General features: G+C 53.0%; 2 protein-coding genes across 8 annotated transcripts in view; one reads left to right on the plus strand and one right to left on the minus strand.

Moving 5' to 3' along the window:
* Positions 1-7,411, plus strand: part of LZTR1 (leucine zipper like transcription regulator 1) — a 38,717-nt gene extending 31,306 nt beyond the window's left edge. For 4 of the 5 annotated variants that reach the window (XM_052814553.1, XM_052814552.1, XM_052814555.1 and 1 more), the window contains 5 exons: positions 1,126-1,252; positions 2,353-2,502; positions 2,717-2,822; positions 3,669-3,749; positions 6,599-7,411. In XM_052814553.1, the coding sequence (XP_052670513.1) occupies positions 1,126-1,252; positions 2,353-2,502; positions 2,717-2,822; positions 3,669-3,749; positions 6,599-6,715 (581 nt within the window). In that variant the 3' untranslated portion in view covers positions 6,716-7,411. The remainder of the gene's footprint in view (positions 1-1,125; positions 1,253-2,352; positions 2,503-2,716; positions 2,823-3,668; positions 3,750-6,598) is intronic. The other variant, XR_008239306.1, reaches the window with a different exon arrangement.
* Positions 7,412-8,174: 763 nt separating this feature from the next.
* On the minus strand, positions 8,175-18,205 carry RNPEP (arginyl aminopeptidase). Of its 3 annotated transcripts, none has more exons than XM_052814558.1 (11): positions 17,797-18,200; positions 17,543-17,683; positions 15,814-15,962; positions 15,087-15,210; positions 14,735-14,963; positions 13,998-14,111; positions 13,668-13,780; positions 13,206-13,314; positions 12,311-12,535; positions 11,526-11,668; positions 8,175-8,380 (listed from the first exon to the last, which is right to left on the minus strand). In XM_052814558.1, exons 1-11 carry the CDS (start codon positions 18,178-18,180, stop codon positions 8,336-8,338), a joined length of 1,776 nt encoding a protein of 591 aa, XP_052670518.1. In that variant the 5' UTR covers positions 18,181-18,200; the 3' UTR covers positions 8,175-8,335. The 3 variants fall into 3 exon arrangements, with proteins under 3 accessions (XP_052670518.1, XP_052670516.1, XP_052670517.1); XM_052814556.1 differs by lacking the exon at positions 8,175-8,380 and adding an exon at positions 10,170-10,436 and having other exon boundaries at positions 14,735-14,970; positions 15,094-15,210; positions 17,797-18,205; XM_052814557.1 differs by lacking the exon at positions 8,175-8,380 and adding an exon at positions 10,170-10,436 and having other exon boundaries at positions 17,797-18,198.
* Positions 18,206-18,515: the final 310 nt, after the last annotated feature.

Below are 18,515 nucleotides of genomic sequence, written 5' to 3' on the forward strand. Positions count from 1 at the left end.
TAAACAGCCTAGGAAGTAGACCACTGCAGACCACTGATTCTCCAGTTGGTATAACTGCACTTAGGCTGTTTCCCAGACTAAGACAGGGCATGCCGGTTCTTTTTCCAGTGAGCTTCAATCAAAACAGTATCCCCATCAAAATACATGAGAGGTCATGTTAAATATAGTTGTGTTCTTCTTGCAATAAAATATCCTGATTCTTTGAGAAGATAAATAACCTGCACTAATGGTCATGCCTTTCATTTTCATTCTGTGATTGTGCTGGAAGGAGAAGATTTGATTTACAATTCTATTACGGAATTCATCAAGGACTGATCCAGGACTAGTCTTATTCAAGATTTTATCAGCCTGACACACAAGAAAAGGAATGTAACAGTGAAATTTGCTGAGGCCACAAAGTTCAGAGGCATTGCCAGTGTTGATTTGGAATACTGCACAAAAATAATTGGGGACTGGAGAGAAAGATGGGGAAGCCAGTCCTGGAAGGTCAAGTAGAAAGCCTTTGGCTGGCATTTGTCCCAGGGAGAAGAGAGGTGCACCATGCACCATCCAGGAAGTTGGCATAGCCAGCTTCTGTATCCAGAGCTGGAATGGCACGAGACCCAAACATCAAAAAATTGAAAGATGAACTTTGAAATTATGAGTGAATTTGGATCAGACTTGCTTGTGCTCTATTTTGCAGTTATTGTGTATTTTCAAAGGTTAGTTAAAATGTTGGATAAAAGAAGCCTTTATTGAGGATTTGGGAAATCTTTTTCATGAAGAGATGAAATTTTATATTCCTGGTGGTTGGAAATAATGAAAAGAAAAGGGTGGGGAAAAGTCAGATTTCTTTATCTATAGACAACACCTTTCAGTGCAGCCACTGCCAGTGTTTGCTGTCAGTGGTTTGGAAGCAGAGCTGCCAGGTTTGTTTCAGGGATGGGCAGTAGGTAATGGATTGTGATGGGGAAGGATGAAGCTCATTTTGCTCCAGGATTATGAGGAAGGGCCTACCTCAAACTCACCTCAAGGGTCCCTAAGGCAAGAGGGGCTGGAGCTATGGTTTGGCCATATATTAGTTTGATAGTACCTGGTCACCTGGAACTATCGTGTCTTTAACTATTTCATTACCTTAACTTTCAGGAACATCTTTAATTCAGGACATGAAGGCTTACCTAGAAGGAGCCGGGACTGAATTCTGTGATATCATCCTTCTCTTAGATGGCCACCCACGGCCAGCCCATAAAGCAATCCTAGCAGCCCGCTCCAGGTGAGTTGCTGTTTACTAAAACTGTAACAAATACTGTATGTGTAAAATGCAGTGCTGTGCAATCTGTGGGTCAGCTTGAATTTTTTAGAAGGCAGGGAGGAACTTTGTATCCCCATGAAGTGCAAGATGCAGCTTTGCTCAATGAGTGTAATAAGCCTTTAAGCAACGGTGATTAAATATTTTTTGTCAATTTGATACCCAGCAGGGAAAGATAGGAGGAAATTAAAACCGTAGAGATTCTCTAGAGGATGTGTAAGAAGCTGCACTGCAAGACAAAGAATCTGTAAAATCACAGGAAGGGAAAAAGGGTGTAAAACATAAGGCGGTTTCAGTGAAGTGGAAAGCAACAGATGTCCACTGAGGTCAGAAAGAGTCTTCTGACGGTGAACATCCATTTTGAATCACGTGAAACTTGAATCTCTTTCTCACTTGCTTATATTTAAGACTGGGTATGAATAAGCGTAACAAAAAATGGTGCATAACAGAGACTAGATTGTTCCCACGCTTTGTTGCAGAGGCAAGTAGTTCACCCTTCTGAAGATGGGTACTATTATCCCTCCTCAGTATGTGGGTGAAGTGGGTTTGTCCTTCGCTTGTGTGTTCTGTGTACCTGCACCTCTGTGTTCTGCCAAACCTTAAGTGTTCACATCAAATTTCTATTTCAAATACTGTCACAATTTTTTTCCAGTCCCAGTAATAGTATTCAGTATTAGGTACCGTGGTATTTTACCAGAAGCATTTCACAGCTCTTAAAACAGCCCTGCATGATTGGCAGCCTGTAGATACCAAGGAAATTCATAATGCTTTAAGCTCTCTACTGTGTCTTATGCAAATTAGATGAAAATCAAAGCGCTTGTGTCCTAATTTTCTAGAAAAAGAGACAAATTTCAGGTAGCGCTGATGAAAATTGGGGGGGTTATATTTGGAGTTCTCTCACAGGCAGACATATATGAAACAATAATGTAGCAGTGTTTTTGTCCAGGTTGTCACCTGAATTTGCTTCTTTGGAAGCTGCGGTGCTTAACAGCAGCCTTTGAACAATACTGCGTTAAACCATCTGTCTGCAGAATGTGTTAAATCAGTTTTATTTCCTTTTCCAGTTACTTTGAAGCCATGTTCCGTTCCTTTATGCCGGAAGATGGGCAAGTGAATATTTCTATAGGTGAAATGGTTCCCAGCAAGCAAGCATTTGAATCTATGCTTAGATACATTTATTATGGAGAAGTAAACATGCCTCCTGAAGACTCCCTGTATCCTTAAATCTAAAGTAATTGAAGCATCTGTCTAAAGTGCATGTACAGCAGCTCACCTTCCTTTTGCTCTAGATTGCCAGGCACAACTTGGGAGGATTATTTGTCAGGGTCGCATTAACAGGCACTCCATTTTAACTTCTATCATTGACCTGTATTTACAATCAGTGCCGTTACCTTTGCTTTACCTTTTTTTCCTTAATGAGATTAATAGCTACCTCTTTGCTGCACCTTACTATTACGGCTTCTCCAACAACAGACTACAAGCCTATTGTAAGCAGAATCTAGAAATGAATGTCACAGTGGAGAATGTACTCCAGGTAACTGTCCTCAAGCACTTTGAGTAGTCGCTGGACTGAGATACAGGAAAGCCAAAGGGTCTAGTCAAGTGGGTACCCCCAGTGCCAGGTTCACTGAGTTGCTTCCAAACTGACATCCACTGAGACTGCACAAACCCTTTTAATAGTGGTCCTGTGTGGTTAACACGTATGTAGGAGTGCAGCCTTCAGCAGCTTTGCTTCCTTATCTGCTTTTTGTGTCACTAGTGCTCCTGTGCTGAAGTGTTTAGCAGATATGGCTCAACTAGCCAACAGGATGTTCCTCTTGAACTCCTCATCCCCCATTGTAGACCAGTGTTTCTAAAGGTCTTTTTAAGATGTACCATGTGCTGCTGAGCACTCAACTCCAAACCCTTCTCCGATAGACGTTTGTACCAGCGCAAACAGTGATGTGCAGGTGACATCAGCCTTGTTTTATCAGTAATGCTGACAGGATCTGGCAACGAAGTTTAAGCTAACAAAAAAATATTCTGTGATAAGAAGGCCTACAATGCCATCTACTAGGTAGGCAGACCCAATCCTCTGCAACATGAGCAGAATCAATTCTAGTGTTAACTGCTTTTGGGTCTTGCCAGTCTCACTGGGGCACTTCAGGGAACCTGGCTCTGAAATAGATCTGCAGTTTCCTACTGGTTATCTCCTGAGGACTCCATACATTTTAAATCCAAGGCTTATTTTTGAATAGTTCAGAAAAGATTCAGCTTTGTAATAAAAAATTGAGATGTTTCCCTAGCTCACAGGAATTACCTCCTCTGAGTCAGAACAGTGTTTGTGCACTGTACATCTGAGCTATGCAGAAGGAAAATCACATTGTTGCTTTTGCTCTAGATTTTAGAGGCAGCTGACAAGACCCAAGCCCTGGATATGAAGAGGCACTGCCTGCACATCATCGTTCACCAGTTCACCAAGGTTGGTTGCATCTTTTCTGGGGCTTTTGAGAGCTGCTGTCCTCTTTCACTGTGTTGGTTAAAGACACATTAATATAGGAATCCATTTCATTCTTTCTCATGTGAGACAGCTGAGAGCTGGCTGCGTGTTACTGACACTCACTGACAAGTCCGCTAGGCATACTTTTCAGACCAAAAATAAAGGAAAGACTAGAACAGCCTAGTCTGGAAATGTGAAGACCTTCCAAAACAGAAGTTACCCAGGATTGCTTCCATTTCCACTTGTTCCAGCTGCTAATTTTGTGCCATGCCATCGCTGGGTTCTCATGTGTATATCAAGATAAGTTTGTTATGTATTGCGGGCACAAATCTCTCTTTCACTAGCAGTTACGAATGTGCTGTTCAGATTTCTCTTGAAGTATTCTCTGTCATAGATGTTATATTGTCATGTGCTCAAAAGGCAAATTACCATATCCTGGCTGGGCTTTCTGTAGTTTCCATGTTTTGATACGTGGGATGATGCATTAGTGATAGGAAAGGTCAAGAGCCTGATGTGCTGATATTTCTGTCCTCGCTCGAGAGAATAAGGGTATTGTCATTTAGTTCCTATGAAATATGATCCCTCCATGAAAGTTTCCCAGCATGTCACCAGTTCATTGCACAACTTATTAGCATTGTTGAAATTGGTAGGTAAATCATAGGAGTTGGGATTTCTGGATGCTGCACACTGATTGATAATAATTCCCTAGTTAGTATTCAAGTAGCTCGCTCTCTTTGTATATTTAAGCTTACAATTCTCCTGCTGCTGCCTATGGGTAAAGAAAGCACTGCTAAGTCCAGTTTGTATCTAGAGATGAGACAGAGGGAGGTATTTGGGCTCTTTATTAAATGCCTAAGTTGCCCAAGCGTGATGCATTTTACATTTCGGAAATAACTGAAAATGCATAAAAAGCTTTGAGAGTGGAGCCAGCATCCAGGAATCACACTCCCAATGGATAATCCCCAGCATGAGGTTACAGCCCCTGCCTTGATCTTATGTATCTTCTTCTGGCCTCATGAATCCTGCAGAGTGGCCCAGCTTCAGCAGGGGATGGAGAATGGTCCCACTGCGGGGTTACAGGATAGCCTGGTGGTTGGGACATCTCCTGGGGTTTGCGGTCAATGCATTGCAGTCCCTGAGAGCTGAAATCTCATGGTCTCAACTTCCCAGTGGAGGCCACAGGAAGACAAACAGGTTGGCACGATTCTCACCAGAACATACTGGGGGGAAATGAACATTGCAACATTTCAGAAAAAGAGATTTGAACTGGAGGGAGTTACTCAATTGTACTCCACTAACCAGAATATGTAGAAATGTTCTATATTTAAACTGTTGACTGTTAAAACAGTTTTCATCAAAATGTGGCTGGAAGACTGTCAAGCAGATGTGCACTAAGAAATCTTAATTATGCAGTGTTTTTCTTTGGCCTGAGAGGCTTCAGTGTGTGATTTTTGGCCCAGCACTGGGTGACTCTATGTGTGGCTGGGCACAAACGCTTGCCGTTCTGCTCCCTGGCAAGCCACAGGCTCTGAAGGGTGATTTGTTCTAGCTGCGCAAGCCCAGTGGGTCATCAGGACTTAGACAGGCTGGGTGTATGGCCGTTGGGATCTCCTGTTCTTCCAGCTTGATTAATGCTGTTCTTGATTCGGACTGTTAAGGAGTTTTCCCCACAGTGAGAACATTAATTGAAGAGCTGTTCCCAGAGGTTCCTTAATTTGGGCAATATGTTTTTAGGCTTTTGTGTGTCAGTATTGTGCAAAAGCCCTAATAAAACTGCTGTTCTGAAGCGTTCGTACTGACACCCTGATCTGTTCCTCCGCAGTGCGTGCCTCAGTGCAGGGGCAGGATTCCCACCAGTGTTATGGGGGTCTCTTTCCCTTCCAGTCCTTGCGGACCCTTATTTTGGGGTTATTACTTCAAGCACATGTCCTGAGCTCTTTCTGAAAGTGTACTCAGCCATTTCTTTCCTGGGTTTCAAAATATTCTTGGGACATCTTTATTCTTTATCACAGTCAAGCTTCTTAGAGTGAGGTGATAATATTTTATTAGATCAGTTAATACAGGTTGTGTAAGTGGACAGGCTTTTAGGCAGAGTCTGCCTTCAAGGCTGGGCATGTATGTTAATAACTAGAAAGAAGGATTACTGGCTCGTTACTATGAGGTTGTGGAGAAGGAAGGAATGTGTAGAGCTCCTTTTTGATAACAGTTGAGCTTCTGAACAGTCTAAGAGCATAAAGTTTGTTGTAGATTCTCATATATCTGACATGGTGATGGTTTTTGTTGGCTAGTGCTCCAGTGACCTGCTTTGACTGCAGGAGGCATGCCAGCAAAATCAGCAGGGACACTAAGCACGACTCCTCCTTAGGAGCACACAGGAGTGAAGAGATCAGGTCCTAAGTCATGTTCTCAGTAGAAACACACAGACTTCAAAGTTCAGGGCTGTGCTGGTCCTCAACTTTGCTTTCAGGAGAGTGCTTAATTGGCGTCCATTAGCAGTAGAGTTGTCAATATAAACAGTAATTACACTCCTTTCTCAGAGAGGCAGTGCTGGGGTCAGCATTTCTGCTGTTCTCCATTCCCATCCCCTCCATGCAGCAGTCTGAAATTGGGTTATAAGCGCAGGAAGTCATGACTGGAGGCCCCATGGGCCATCCTCTGCAGCCCAGCTCCACGACTGTGATTTCACGCCGTACATGCCCAGCCTTTGACTTGCCTGACCTGCCTGTTTCACGTGGGGTGGCAGGGGTAAAACAGTGATACATCAGCTATGATTTGGGGAGGGTTTTAATTTCTTTCTGTTTTTTTCTGTTGTGTTTTTCTTTTCCTTGAAGGTCTCCAAGTTGCCAAATCTCCGCTCCCTAAGTCAGCTACTCCTTCTTGACATCATAGAGTCATTAGCTAACCACATATCAGACAAGCAGTGCGCAGAGCTGGGCTCAGACATATGACATGCTTTGGTAATCGAACTTCTCATTTGTTCCTCAAAAAACCTAGAATTTTACAGCTGCTTCTCTTTTTTACCATTCCACACTGAGCTGTTCAGAATATCTACGCAATGTAACAGGCGGCCCAGAGAAGCATGGACAGCTGACTTGCTCTCCTGTGGATTTGCTCAGTTTGTACCTTTGTGGAGAAGGGTTTGGTCTCTGTTACGCAACTGTAAAATTGAAACCATTACAGGAATGAATTTATTCCACATGGTTTGGGGAGTAACTAAGTTCAGAATCAAGCCCATTATTACTTTTATATTGTAAAAGAAAGCAGTCATGAGTAAGAGAGTCATTAATACTTTGAAACACAATATTTAAAGAATACTATTTAAAGAATTTCAGCTGACACAGCCAGGGGCTGTAAGGAGAAGTCAGATAAAACAAAACTGGAAACAGAGAGCATGGTGTTCGCAGTGAGGCTGACCGTTGGACCAGAATGTAGTGACTTTTCAGAGATTCCATGGCATGGATTAAAAGATAAGCCCTCTGGCAACTGCCTGGATTGGTGGGCTGTGGGAAGTCCAGACCTGTGCTCTGCAGCAGGTCAGACTAGAAGATTACAGGGTCCTTTCTGACCATCAAATCCATTAATCCTGTCTTGCTAAGCTTTTCTAAATCAATTTATTAATAAAGAGTTAACATCTTCTCCTGGCATTTCATGATTGACTTGGCTTTCATTTTGGAAAAAATTAAGCAAGAAGAGCTCCGAGCTCGATGAAGGTCACTTTGTTAAAAATAAGCGTGCTACATCTTGTTACTAATTTTATGCTGAAGTGTCTTCGTTAGTTGTTGCCTTTGCGGGAAGGTGAATGAAGGCAGACCTCCCTTCCCAGCCAGTTCAGAAGCAGCTGCTGTTCCCTCCCGGTTGCAGCTCCCCAGCTCCCCGCTGCGCTGGATGCTTCCCACACTGCAGAGGGGAGAGGAGCTGTACCTCTCTCTGGCTGCTGAATGACGCAGCTTGGTTGGGGAGCGTCGGAGATCAGCTGGTGTTGGTGAAGCATCAGAACTGCTCCCCAGTCCTGCTGAGAGCCACCAAGGCAGCCCAGAGGAGGGAGTGACACAGAAGCTGAGAATCGAAATCTTGTCCTGCCTTAAGCTGCACCAGTTCGCAGAGGTGAAGCAGAAGGCAGCACTGACGTGGTGCTGCTCTCTACTTGGCTCTTTGGAATGGCAAGAGCTGGCTTGAGGTGGAGTGGTGGAAGATCCTTCCTGAGAAGCACAGCTGCCCAGCTCCTGTGTTTCCAGTCTTGCGGCCATAATTTTTAATTCAGGCCAGTGAAGTGTTCCTGGTGCAGTACGAGTTGTGAGCTCCTGTTCAGCATCCTGTAGCATGACATGCATGTGCGTGCTTCAGTATGCTGAGGGCATTGCAGTCTCTGTGGAACGGAGAATCTGTCATTTCATTTAATACAAGGGAGGTGCTTTAGGGACCACTCGATCTGTCTCGCAGCTGATGGCTTGCTCAGGTGGGTCAGACCAGAGGTGGCAGAGGCATCTGAGAGCCAAGGGCTCATTTTCAACCAGAGGGATTATTTCCAGATGCCTCACAGGTAATGAAGTTTCTTGTCGGAGGTCATGTTAATTGTACCAACAGTCTGCACGTTCCCTGGGAAACCAGAAGATCTGCAAATGGAGAAAGTTTATACGCTAGAACTTGTAAGAATACTACAAGTTATTTTCAGCAATGCTGAATCCACTAGAGGACACCCATTTCCCAAACACGTGCAGCCTTGTTCCCAGTAAGGAAGAACGGCCTGATTGCAACCATGCCATAACCAGCCCCTTTGACTCCATTTTCTCGAACTATTTGCTGTTTGGAGCTTACTCCTGAGCCCATCTGCGAGGGAGTGTGCAGCCTCTGCACCCTCTGAGCTGGGGCACTGTGGGCGTCCTTGCTTTGGAGATGGTTTTGGCTTAGTCCCGGCTCTAGTGACCGTAGTGCTTGGTCAGAGTTGCATTGCATCAGTGAGATTTATTGTCCGAAAAATTGCGGTCCATGGCACTGTTATGTTGTCATGATTTGCCTCTGGGCTGCTGTTGTGCAGTGTGCCGGGATTGTGCACCCCTCCAAGAGAGGAGATGGGGACCTGTCCAGTGGGGGCCTGAGCTGTCCCCCCTGCACCTGGGAGCACAGTGGGGGCTGTGGTGGGTCCCCCTGCGGTTTGGTCCCGCAGGGCTGGGCTGGGTCTCGGGAGAAGGAGGGAAGAGAAGTGCCAGGGCTGTCGGGGGGGAAATGGGCCAGGCCTGTAGGGTCAGGTGGATGCACGGTCCAAAAGGGACGGCCTTGCCAGCCCCATGGGGCACCCCTGGGTTTCCTAAGGGATCGCAGGACGGGAGGTCTGGCAGTTGCAGCTGGTGTTGGAGGAGCTACTGCCACAGACCTGGCAGCAGGGCCAGCACATGCAGTGGGGTTTATTTGAGCTTTCTGAGGCAATTGGGTGTTCTTGTTATCCCCACTTCAGAGCATCCTTTTGGGACGGTGGCCTCGGGGGCCTTTATGGCCAGCAGGTTACTGGTGTTATTGGTGTTGGTGCAGCCCTGGGGCAGTTTTGTACTGGAATTTTGGGGAGCATGCTCATATTCCTGCATTTGGTAGAGAGTAACTAACTGTGGCTGCCTAGCTTTGTCTTACTCCTACAGTCTCCACCATATGTAGGCCACGCTGGATCTTTAAAGCCCTCAAGTCATGCTTTACTTGCACCATTGTCAACACTCTGGGATTTATCCCAGCAAACTGCAAAGAGCAGGTCCCAGTAAGCACACGGCATCACCTCCGTGCCTGTTTGGCCTTGTGGCATTTGCTGTCAGCACCTGGCTGCTCACCAGAGCAGGGGGTTGATTTCCCAACTGAAGATGCCTGGCTAAAAGCCTGTCAGGCTGTGCAGGGGGCAGAAACCCCCCATCCATGACGCTGCTGTTCAGAAATCTGCTGTTGTCAGTCCCTGTGTTTTAGGTCCAGGTTTACAAGGTGGCCTTAGCCCCCCAACGGCTGCTCCCACCAGGCACGGGTTCCCCCGGGGACTGTGCAGCAGCCGGGTGCCTTCACCTCCTCCTGCCTGCACGGAGCTGGGGGCAGGCACGGGAGCCCACGCGATGCTGCCAGTTTGGTGGCAGCTCTCTGTTGGGGCTTGGCATGCTGCCTGCCCTGCTGCAGAGCACTGGCCCCCCCCAGGAGAGGGACTGCTGGTGGGAGAGCAGGAGTGCACCCCTTTCCCTGACTCCAAAGTGAGCCCCAAGTGTGATGGGGGGGGGGGCAGACACCTTGGTGTGTGAAGAGGGAGGAGCAACCTGTGCATCACAGACCAGGGCTGGCAGAGTCACCTCCTGGGGCACCAGCCTGGTTCCTGGGCAAGAGGAGCAGGGAGTCACACTAAGGCCGCCCATGGATCACTGAGAACAGGAAAAGCACAAAGAGAAAAAAATTACAAACTTTAATAAGGAAATGTGTGCAGTGAGGAAGCACTGAGGTCCTGCCAGAGGGAAAGCCGGTAGAGGCAGCGGAGCCCAGGCTGCACTAGTCCTCCACCACCTCCAAGCCCAGGATCTTCTTGACGTAGTTCTGGACATTGACGTGGAGCTGGGGGGCCGTAGCAGAGAAGGTCTCCATGGCCAGGGCCCGGGCAGACTCTGACCCAGCCCACATGGCACGATAGAGGGGCAGAGTGTACTTCTGCTTCCCCTGCAGAGACAGAGCAGGGTTACACCCCCAGCCTCCTCCCCAGCTCCAGTGGGGTGAAGCCCCAGGAGCCCCACATCTCCCCGCAGGGCACAACACCTCCAGCATCGCCCTGCTCTTGACCAGGGAGAGAGCACAGAGAGGACAGGGTAGAAAATGCCACCGTGGGCAGCCCTTGGGACTACGGCACCTGGAGAGGGGAGAAGACCTTGACCTTGGAGAATAAGTGGGCCCATGAGAAGCTCTTGAAGTTCAACAAGGCCAAGTGCAATCCCCACTCTCAGTACAGGCTGGGGCATGGACAGATTGAGAGCAGCCCTGTGGAGAAGGCTTTGGGGTACCGGTGGGTGACAAATTGGACATGAGCCAGCAATGTGCACTCGCAGCCCCAAAAGCCAACTCTATCAAAAAAAGCATGGCCAGCAGGTTGAGGGAGGTGATTCTGTGCCTCTACTCTGCTCTCCTGAGCCCCCAACCTGGAGCACTGCAGCCAGCTCTGGGGCCCCCAGCACAAGACAGACGTGGACTTGTTGGAGCAGGTCCAGAGGAGGCCATGGAAATGGGCAGAGGGCTGGAACACCTCTGCTATGGAGAGAGGCTGAGAGAGTTGACATTGTTCAGCCTGGAAAAGTGAAGGCTCTGGGGAGACCTTGCTGCAGCCTTTCCCTATATAAAGGGGCTTATAAGAAAGAAGAAGAGAGACTTTTTACCAAGGCTTGTAGTGACGGGACAAGGAGGGAGGTTTAAACTGACAGAATGTGGGTTTAGATTGGACATAGGGAAGAAATATTGTACAATGAGGGTGGTGAGGCACTGGAATAGGTTGCCCAGAGAAGTTGTGGATGCCCCAGCCCTGAAAGTGTTCAAGGTCAGGTTGGACGGCGCTTTGAGGAACCTGATCTAGCAGAAGATGTCCCTGCCCATGGCGGCGGGGGGATTGGGCTAGATGATCTTTGAAGGTCCCTTCCAACCCAAACCTTCAAGAGCAAGAGTCAACCCCTGGCCCTCTGGTACAGAAGGCCCTGTGCCCCATGCCAGTCTCTCCCCCGATGGCACGCTGCTGGGCACAGCCACCACTGTGCAGGGACCAACCTGGCTGTGGAGGAAGTCCTTGACTTTGCTGTACTCGGCCTCAAGGTTGTTCTTGAGGACAATCTGGCACCAGCGGAGTCGCAGCTCAGCGTTCTGGGCCTTGGAGATCTTTGGGTACATCTTGCTCAGCCTTTCCACATTCCCTGCGAGGGGGGGGGGGGATCGTCGCCATCTCCGCAGGGACTCTGCCTCCAGCTCCCAGCCCCCGCTCTGAGGGGACCCTTGTGAGCCCATCCTGGCTGTGCTGCAAATCCTCTGGGATGCTCCCAGCCTCGGGCCAGCCCTGGACCCTCCCCAAGCCTCCCAGCACCCCCAGCTCTGGGAGCATCCCAGGCACTCGCTGGCTCCAGGCAGGAGGGTGCTCATGTTGGGCCTCCTGGGGCCAGGCAGACCTGCAGAGCCACGTGCCCAGTGGCTTGGGATGCTAGCACGAAGGGTGGGGAGGTCCCTCAGCAAAGACCGCCAAGGAAAGGTGAGGTGACATGGGGAGGTGACAGCCCAGCTGAGCCAGCCTGGGGACAGCAGGGCTCCTCCCTGCCACTGCATGTGTCCCCGTACATCCAGGGACACACTTCCCCTGGCTCTCCACCCCCCCACCACACTGATCGAGGCTTCCCAGACATCAGGAACTGCACTGCTGGACTGCAGTGGAGATGGGCTGATGGCCATGCACCCCTGCGTCCCGCTGATGTGTCCTCACATCCCCAGCGAACTGGCTGGACTGGGGCACGTCACCCTGTGTCTCCTCTGAGTACCAGAGCCCCGGGAAGTGACCCGGCCCTCACCTTCTGGCAGGGGAGATTTCTGCAGGACCTGATCCAGGAAGTAGACCAGCTGGTACGTCCTCCAGACCGCGATGTCCACGGCTTCAATCGCCTCCATGTTCAAGCCGTCGGCTGCCCAGAGCTCTGCCAGCTCATCTGCTGGCTTCATCAGCTGCTCCCCTGGCGAGAGGTCGGGCAGGAAGGGGGGCCAGCCCGGTGTGTTCAGCCAGCGGTCGAACTCAAAGCCTGCAGGGAGGAAGAGAGGGAGAGCTGGGACTGGTTTTCTGAACCCCGCACTGGGTGCTGCTGCCCAGACATCCCACTGCCTTCTCTGAGAGCGTCCCCAGCACCAGCAAATCTGCCCAGGGATGGTGACAAGTACAGACTTAACAGGGTGAGGCCGCTGAGCCATCCCAGGCTCCGTCTGTGCTTGTGCACTAACAGCCCCGCCACCGCCAGCAAGATGAACCGGCTCCAGCAGGAAAAGCTCCTGCCAAGCCTGCACCTCTGCAGCAAGGCTAAGCTGAGCCTGAGGCACTGGCTGAGCCCCATCCCATTGCTCGCCAGTGGCTCCGCTGGCAAATGCTCACATCTTGGTGCTAGAGTCACCAGGCTGAGCTGTCCGCGGGGAAACCCCATGAAACAGCACCTGAGCACAGAGCACGGACTGGATTTGTATGAAAAAAAAATCAGGCTGAGCGGGTGCACGCCCAAGCCCAGGTTAGTGCCTGATCCCAGGCCAGCCAGCGCTGTGCCTCCTCCATCAGAGCTGAGGCCAGTAGCAGCAGTCACCAATAAAACGCACAAACTAATGTGCACAGGGTCTGCAGGGGACTCGGGACGGCTCTGATGCCCGTGGGGTGCTAGTTTGCAAAGTGGCACCCCAGTCCCCTGGCCAAGAAGGCGCCATGCTGACCTGGGATGGAGTCCACGCCTTTCTCCTTCAGCTCGGGGAAGTACTCCAGGAAGAAACCAAGGGCGTCATCCGCTGTGATGCTCTGGAACTTGAACCGGTTCACGTAGGCCTGCAGGGACGGCCAGGGCGTGATGCTGCACACGCTCACCCCTGACACATGCTCCATCTCATGGGGGTTTAGCGTTGCTGAGCCCACACCAGCCCCCGTTCTGTCCCCAGGGGCTGCCCAGCCCCCTGCATCCCCTGGGACACCCCTGAGCATTGCCACCACCTGCTGCCAGCGCAATGCCAAGCTCTGCCCTCATCTCTTTCCCCCCGTGAACACCTCTACTTCCCATCTCCTCTTCCTCTCCCCAGCGACCCTGTTCAGCCCGTCCTTTCCCGGGTCCTGCTGTGCTCCGGCCTCCTGCTGTGGGGTTTTGTATGACTTGGCAGGTCCACTTGGTACCTCCTTGTACCAACCTGGAGGAAGGCATCGAACTTGCTCTGGTCCCCCACGAGATGGGCCAAGTAGCTCACGAAGCAGTACCCCTTCTCATAAGGCGTTTCATTGTACGTGTCATCCGGATTGACACCTAGAAAAAGGGAAAACCCTCAGAAATCATCTGCCCATCTGCAAAACAAAACAGCCCTCGTGTGTGCCGAGATGTCCACTTTCTGTGCTGGGTGCAAGCCTGTCACATACCCCCGGAGCCATTGCCTCACTCAGGTCCCACCACCAGCACCGGTTTTACTGCAAGCCATGAAACAAACACCCAGCTGGTTGCAGGAAGATGGGGACACCCCACAGACCTGGCTCGATGATCACCCGCAGCTTGTTGAGCGGATGGTCCTCCCCGGTGTTGTCCATGTGCTGGCGCAGGAGAGCCCTTCCCGTTGCAGCCTCCAGGCAGGTGTATGCCGAACCTGGGCAGAGACAAGCAGGAGGCATTGGGAGACCACAACCAGACCCCTGTGTGCTTCGAGTGCAACGGGTGCTGCTACGGGAGGGAAGCAGCATTAGCTTATGAGCTGGGAGAGGAGGAAACCGATAAACAAGGCATTGGGATGGTGGAGTTGCAGGGAGGCACAGCAACCCAGCCCTCGGTTAGCAAGAGGCTTTTAGAGCCATTTAAATTTATCTGGATGCAGCAAATTGCGCCAGGAGCACCTGAGCTGCTGGATGTGACCGAGTGTCCAGGGGGGAGCTCAGGCCGGCTCGGATCAGCTCCCCAAGGGAGCTGCAGGAGCAAGAGGAAGGTGAGGCTGGGCAAGATCGCAGCGCCCACATCCCTGGCACGGGTCTGCAGGGGCTCCATCCATCTCTCAGAGCGAAGGCAGTTCTGTTGCTAACACAAAACCCCTGGGGCGTTGCAGGCTGCTGCTCTTCACCTCTTCCAAGATGCAGGGCAGGCTCCGGCCCCACACGCAGCGCTCGGAGGGATGCGCTGAGCCGCAGCACAGGGACCCTGGACCAGCACAGGTCCTGCCTGCAATGGCATGGCCACACGCGGGGACTTGGCGCCCCGTGGCTGGGCAAGGCCACGCACCGTAGACCTCGGTGGAAATGCGCCTCTGGGCGTACATGGTGAAGCCTTCATTCAGCCAAAACTCGCCCCACGTGGCGTTGGTGACCAGGTTGCCAAACCAGCTGTGGGAGATCTCGTGGATGATGACGTCCACCAGCGAGCGGTCACCGGCCAGCAGGCAGGGCGTCACGAAGGTGAGGCAGGGATTCTCCATCCCGCCGAAGGGGAAGGAGGGCGGCATGAACAGGATGTCATACCTGCCAGGGAAGAGCAGACGGCTTGGGTTGGACCCACCTCCTCCTGTGGACACGGCTGGGGACAGAGGGATGCTCCCTCCCTGGCCCCAGGGAGCAAAGCCCTTTGGGAACAGGAGGCCGTACCTGCCCCAAACATAAGGTCCAAAGAGCTTCTCTCCAACTGCCAGGAACTCCTCAATCACCCCATCGTACTCCTTCTTCGCAGCCTCGATCAAGCAGGGCTCGGCCCAGACATGGCTCCTGGCCAAGTGTGTAGAAGAGGAAGCTTTAATCATTAGCGGACTTTTACCCTATTGCTTCATCAGACAAGAACCGCAGGTGTTTATTCCACGGCAAAATAAAAGTCTACTGATAAAGGAAGCTAATGAGAGTGCAAACTGCTGTAATCTCTTTCCTTGTCTGAATGTCAAAGGGCTTTTATATGGCTAGTGTGACAGCCAGGAATCCAAACAAACCACCGGCCTTGGGAAGAGACATGGGACCCTCCGTGAACGGGGACCTGCTGCTCTCATTCACGTGCACGGGAGTGAAACAAGCAGAGCCAGGGACACCCTCGAAGGCGAGGGGACCCAGCACCGAGCTTCCGCCTCACTCTCAAGAGCAAGAAGCACCCTCACCCGGCAGAGCCCATGGTCTGATGACGCAGCACCACAGGCACAGCAGACGGGGAACTGACGAGGACATGCTTATGGTCGGCGTCTCCGTGCCTGCCTGCCCTCCAGAGCCCAGCGGTGCAGGAAGAGGCAGCAGGCAGCTGCCACAGGGACAGCACGGCACAGGAGCTTCACCATGTGGCTCCCACAGCCAGGGCTTAACGCTTGGGTCCCCTCCAGAGCCGCTTACCTTGGGCCAACCTCAGCGGACACAATGTCCCCAACAGCCAGAGCGATCAGGTAGGAGGGGATCGGCTGGGACATCTTGAAGACGAAAGTGTTATTGTCTTGCTTCTCCCAGCTCGTGGCACTCATCACAGCTGTGAAACCCTCGGGGACCTGAACACGTAGATAAAAACATCTATTATATCTGTAACGTACAGAGCAGGACATCAGCTAACCCAGCCGGGGACGCCACAATGTCTGATGGCAAACACGTCCCAGCACGCTGAAGGTGGCCCGGTCTGTGGGCACTGTAACTTTTGAGGCGCAGAGCAGGGCAGTAACACCCCGAGCTCCAGCTTGGGATCACAGCTGCATCCCTGCGACAGCATCACTCGGCACTTGGGCTCAAACACTGGCTGGGTGCAACACCGGGACAGCCGGACCTGCCGTGCAAGGTGCCAGTGAGATAAAGAAATGCTGGAGCTGCAGGTGCTGAAAGGGCAGAGGATGCAGATCCTTCAGATGCTGGCTCTCCTCCCATTTCTTGCACAACAACTTGTTTTTCGTATTCTCAAGCCAAAGTAGAAGCCATGGCCTATCTGTCAGCCTGGCCCGAGCCCTGGGAGACTGATCTGGTCTCTCTTCTTCTAAACGCGGGGCGAGCGCCCTCAGTGCCGTGGGGAATATGGTTTTCTTGGTACAGAGCATCACGCCAGGGCTCTGCGACAGCTGGGCCCCGCGCTCACCCGTTGCGGGGACACGCAGCTGAAGCTTTAAGGGCAGAAATTAGAGCAAGAGACAAAATAAATAAATTCCAGCATCACCAGCCAATGCCACCGCATGCCATCAGCCTTGGCTTGGTGTCACCCTGATAAGCAGCTTCCCTTGCCTGTGGCAGCCCGGCATGCCAGGGCAGCCCAGTGCTGGTACCACTGCACGACCGCCTGCACACAAGGAGGGAATTTGGATTATTTAGTCCCGTTTTTGTACTAAGCCTGGGGACCAGTGGCTGCTCCTTCCATCCTGGAAGCCTGGCAGCCCCAGCACCGCCACCAGGACGTGGTGCCACCTGGCGTCACCCCCTCCTCCAGCTGTGTCCCCCCAAACTCGGCTCATCCCAGTCGTCCTCCCGCTACTGCACACGCCAAGAGCGGGCATCCTGCTGCCCTCAGACTGCTGTGGGGCAAAAATAGGTTTTTTCTGTGATAACTCGAGGAATTATTTTGACAAATGCAGCAGCAGGAAGAGAGCAGAGAGGTTTAAACACCAAGCCAGTCCCAACAGTTAGCTGATATTGTGGCATCAAGCATCGATTATTTTGGCCACCTCCCCCTGGGAAAGAAGAGCTTTCAGCAGGCCGGCCGGCTCGTGCACCCGCTCACAAGCCGTCGCACGAAGCGGCGCCCAGCACGCGCGGCTGGGGAGAAGCGAGAGGACCGCTGGGGTCTGCTTGTATTCATCTAAAGACAAATATGACAGAAAAGTAGGAGCGTAAATGAATTATTTCTCAAGCGCCTTCTCCGCTGGGGGCCCGCGGTGGAGGATTTGAAGCCGGCGCGACAAGCGTCGCCTTCCAACGTGCTGGTGCTGCGCAGAGGCCCGGGCAGCGGGGCTGCTGAAGCGACGCCCCAACGTTTGAGCCGGCAGCTTCCCCGCGAGCAAACCCTGCAAACCGGCAGAGGGTTTTGCTCCCGCTGGGCGCGAGGGGGGCGGCTGGCTCTGCGCCCCCACCCGCTCCCGGGGGCACCGCTTACCTGCACCGTGGCCGAATAGGTGCATTTGACCGAGGGGGTGTCGAAGCCGGGGAAGAAGGACCTGTTGAGGACGGCCTGGCCTTGCGTGTACATGTAGGGCTTCTGCTTCCCCGCCGTCTGCTCGGGAGCGAGCCAGCACACCTGGGGGGGGGGGGGGGAAGGGGGAGACCCCCGGGTGAGGGAGCTGCTCGCCCACCCGTGCTCTCCGGGGGCTCTGCCCGCCCCGTGGCCCGTGCCCCGTGCCCCCGGCTCACCCCGGGCCCCTCGCCCGCCTCGTAGTCGATCTCGAGGGTGAGGAGCTGCCCGGCGCTCAGGGGCCGGGGCAGGGCGACGTGCAGGGCGCTGCCGTAGCTGGCGAAGGGGCGGCTCTCGACGGGCAGCGGCTCCCCGGGGGGGGTCCCGGGGGGGGTCCCGGGGGGCGGCAGGAGCGCGGCGCGGTGCACGGCCAGGCTGGGGTGCGCGTCCAGCCGCAGCGGGCCCGCGCCCGCGCGCGCGCAGCGGAGCTCGAGCCGCGCCGTCCCGCGCAGCCGCCCCGCGCCCGCCGCCGCGAAGGCCACGCGCAGCGAGAGGTGCAGGTGCCGCAGCTCCCACGCGCCCGCGCTGCTGGCCGAGGCCGCGTCCCGGCCGGCCGCCGCCATCGCCGCTACCGGGGGAGGGGGCGGGGCCACGGCGGGAGGGGCGGGGCGGGGGCCGGCAGGGGGCGGGGCGGAGCCGGGAGGCGGGGCGGGCCGAGGGGGCGGGGCCGGGGCAGCGGCGGGGGGTCCCTGGAGCGGGGCGGGGGGGGGGGGGGACCGTGGGGCGTGGGAGGGGATCCCTGGTGGGGAGGTCGTGGAGGGGGGATCCGGGGGCATCCATGGCGGGCGAGGGATCGGGGGGGGGGGGGAATCCATGGGTCAAAGGAATCCATGGGGGAGGCATCCATGGGGCAGGGGGGGTCCATGGGAGGGTCCATGCCGGGATCCGGGGGAGGATC

Source organism: Harpia harpyja, chromosome 19, assembly GCF_026419915.1.
Source record: "Harpia harpyja isolate bHarHar1 chromosome 19, bHarHar1 primary haplotype, whole genome shotgun sequence".
NCBI classification, from domain to species: domain Eukaryota; kingdom Metazoa; phylum Chordata; class Aves; order Accipitriformes; family Accipitridae; genus Harpia; species Harpia harpyja.

Coding starts and splice junctions, on each gene's coding strand:
- RNPEP (XM_052814556.1), bottom strand. CDS start 18,180: ATGGCGGCGGCCGGCCGGGACGCGGCCTCGGCCAGCAGCGCGGGCGCG. Junction 13,781..13,997: donor GCGGGTGATCATCGAGCCAG/GTCTGTGGGGTG, acceptor CCCTTTTTCTAG/GTGTCAATCCGGATGACACG. Junction 10,437..11,525: donor AGGACTTCCTCCACAGCCAG/GTTGGTCCCTGC, acceptor CTGTCTCTGCAG/GGGAAGCAGAAGTACACTCT.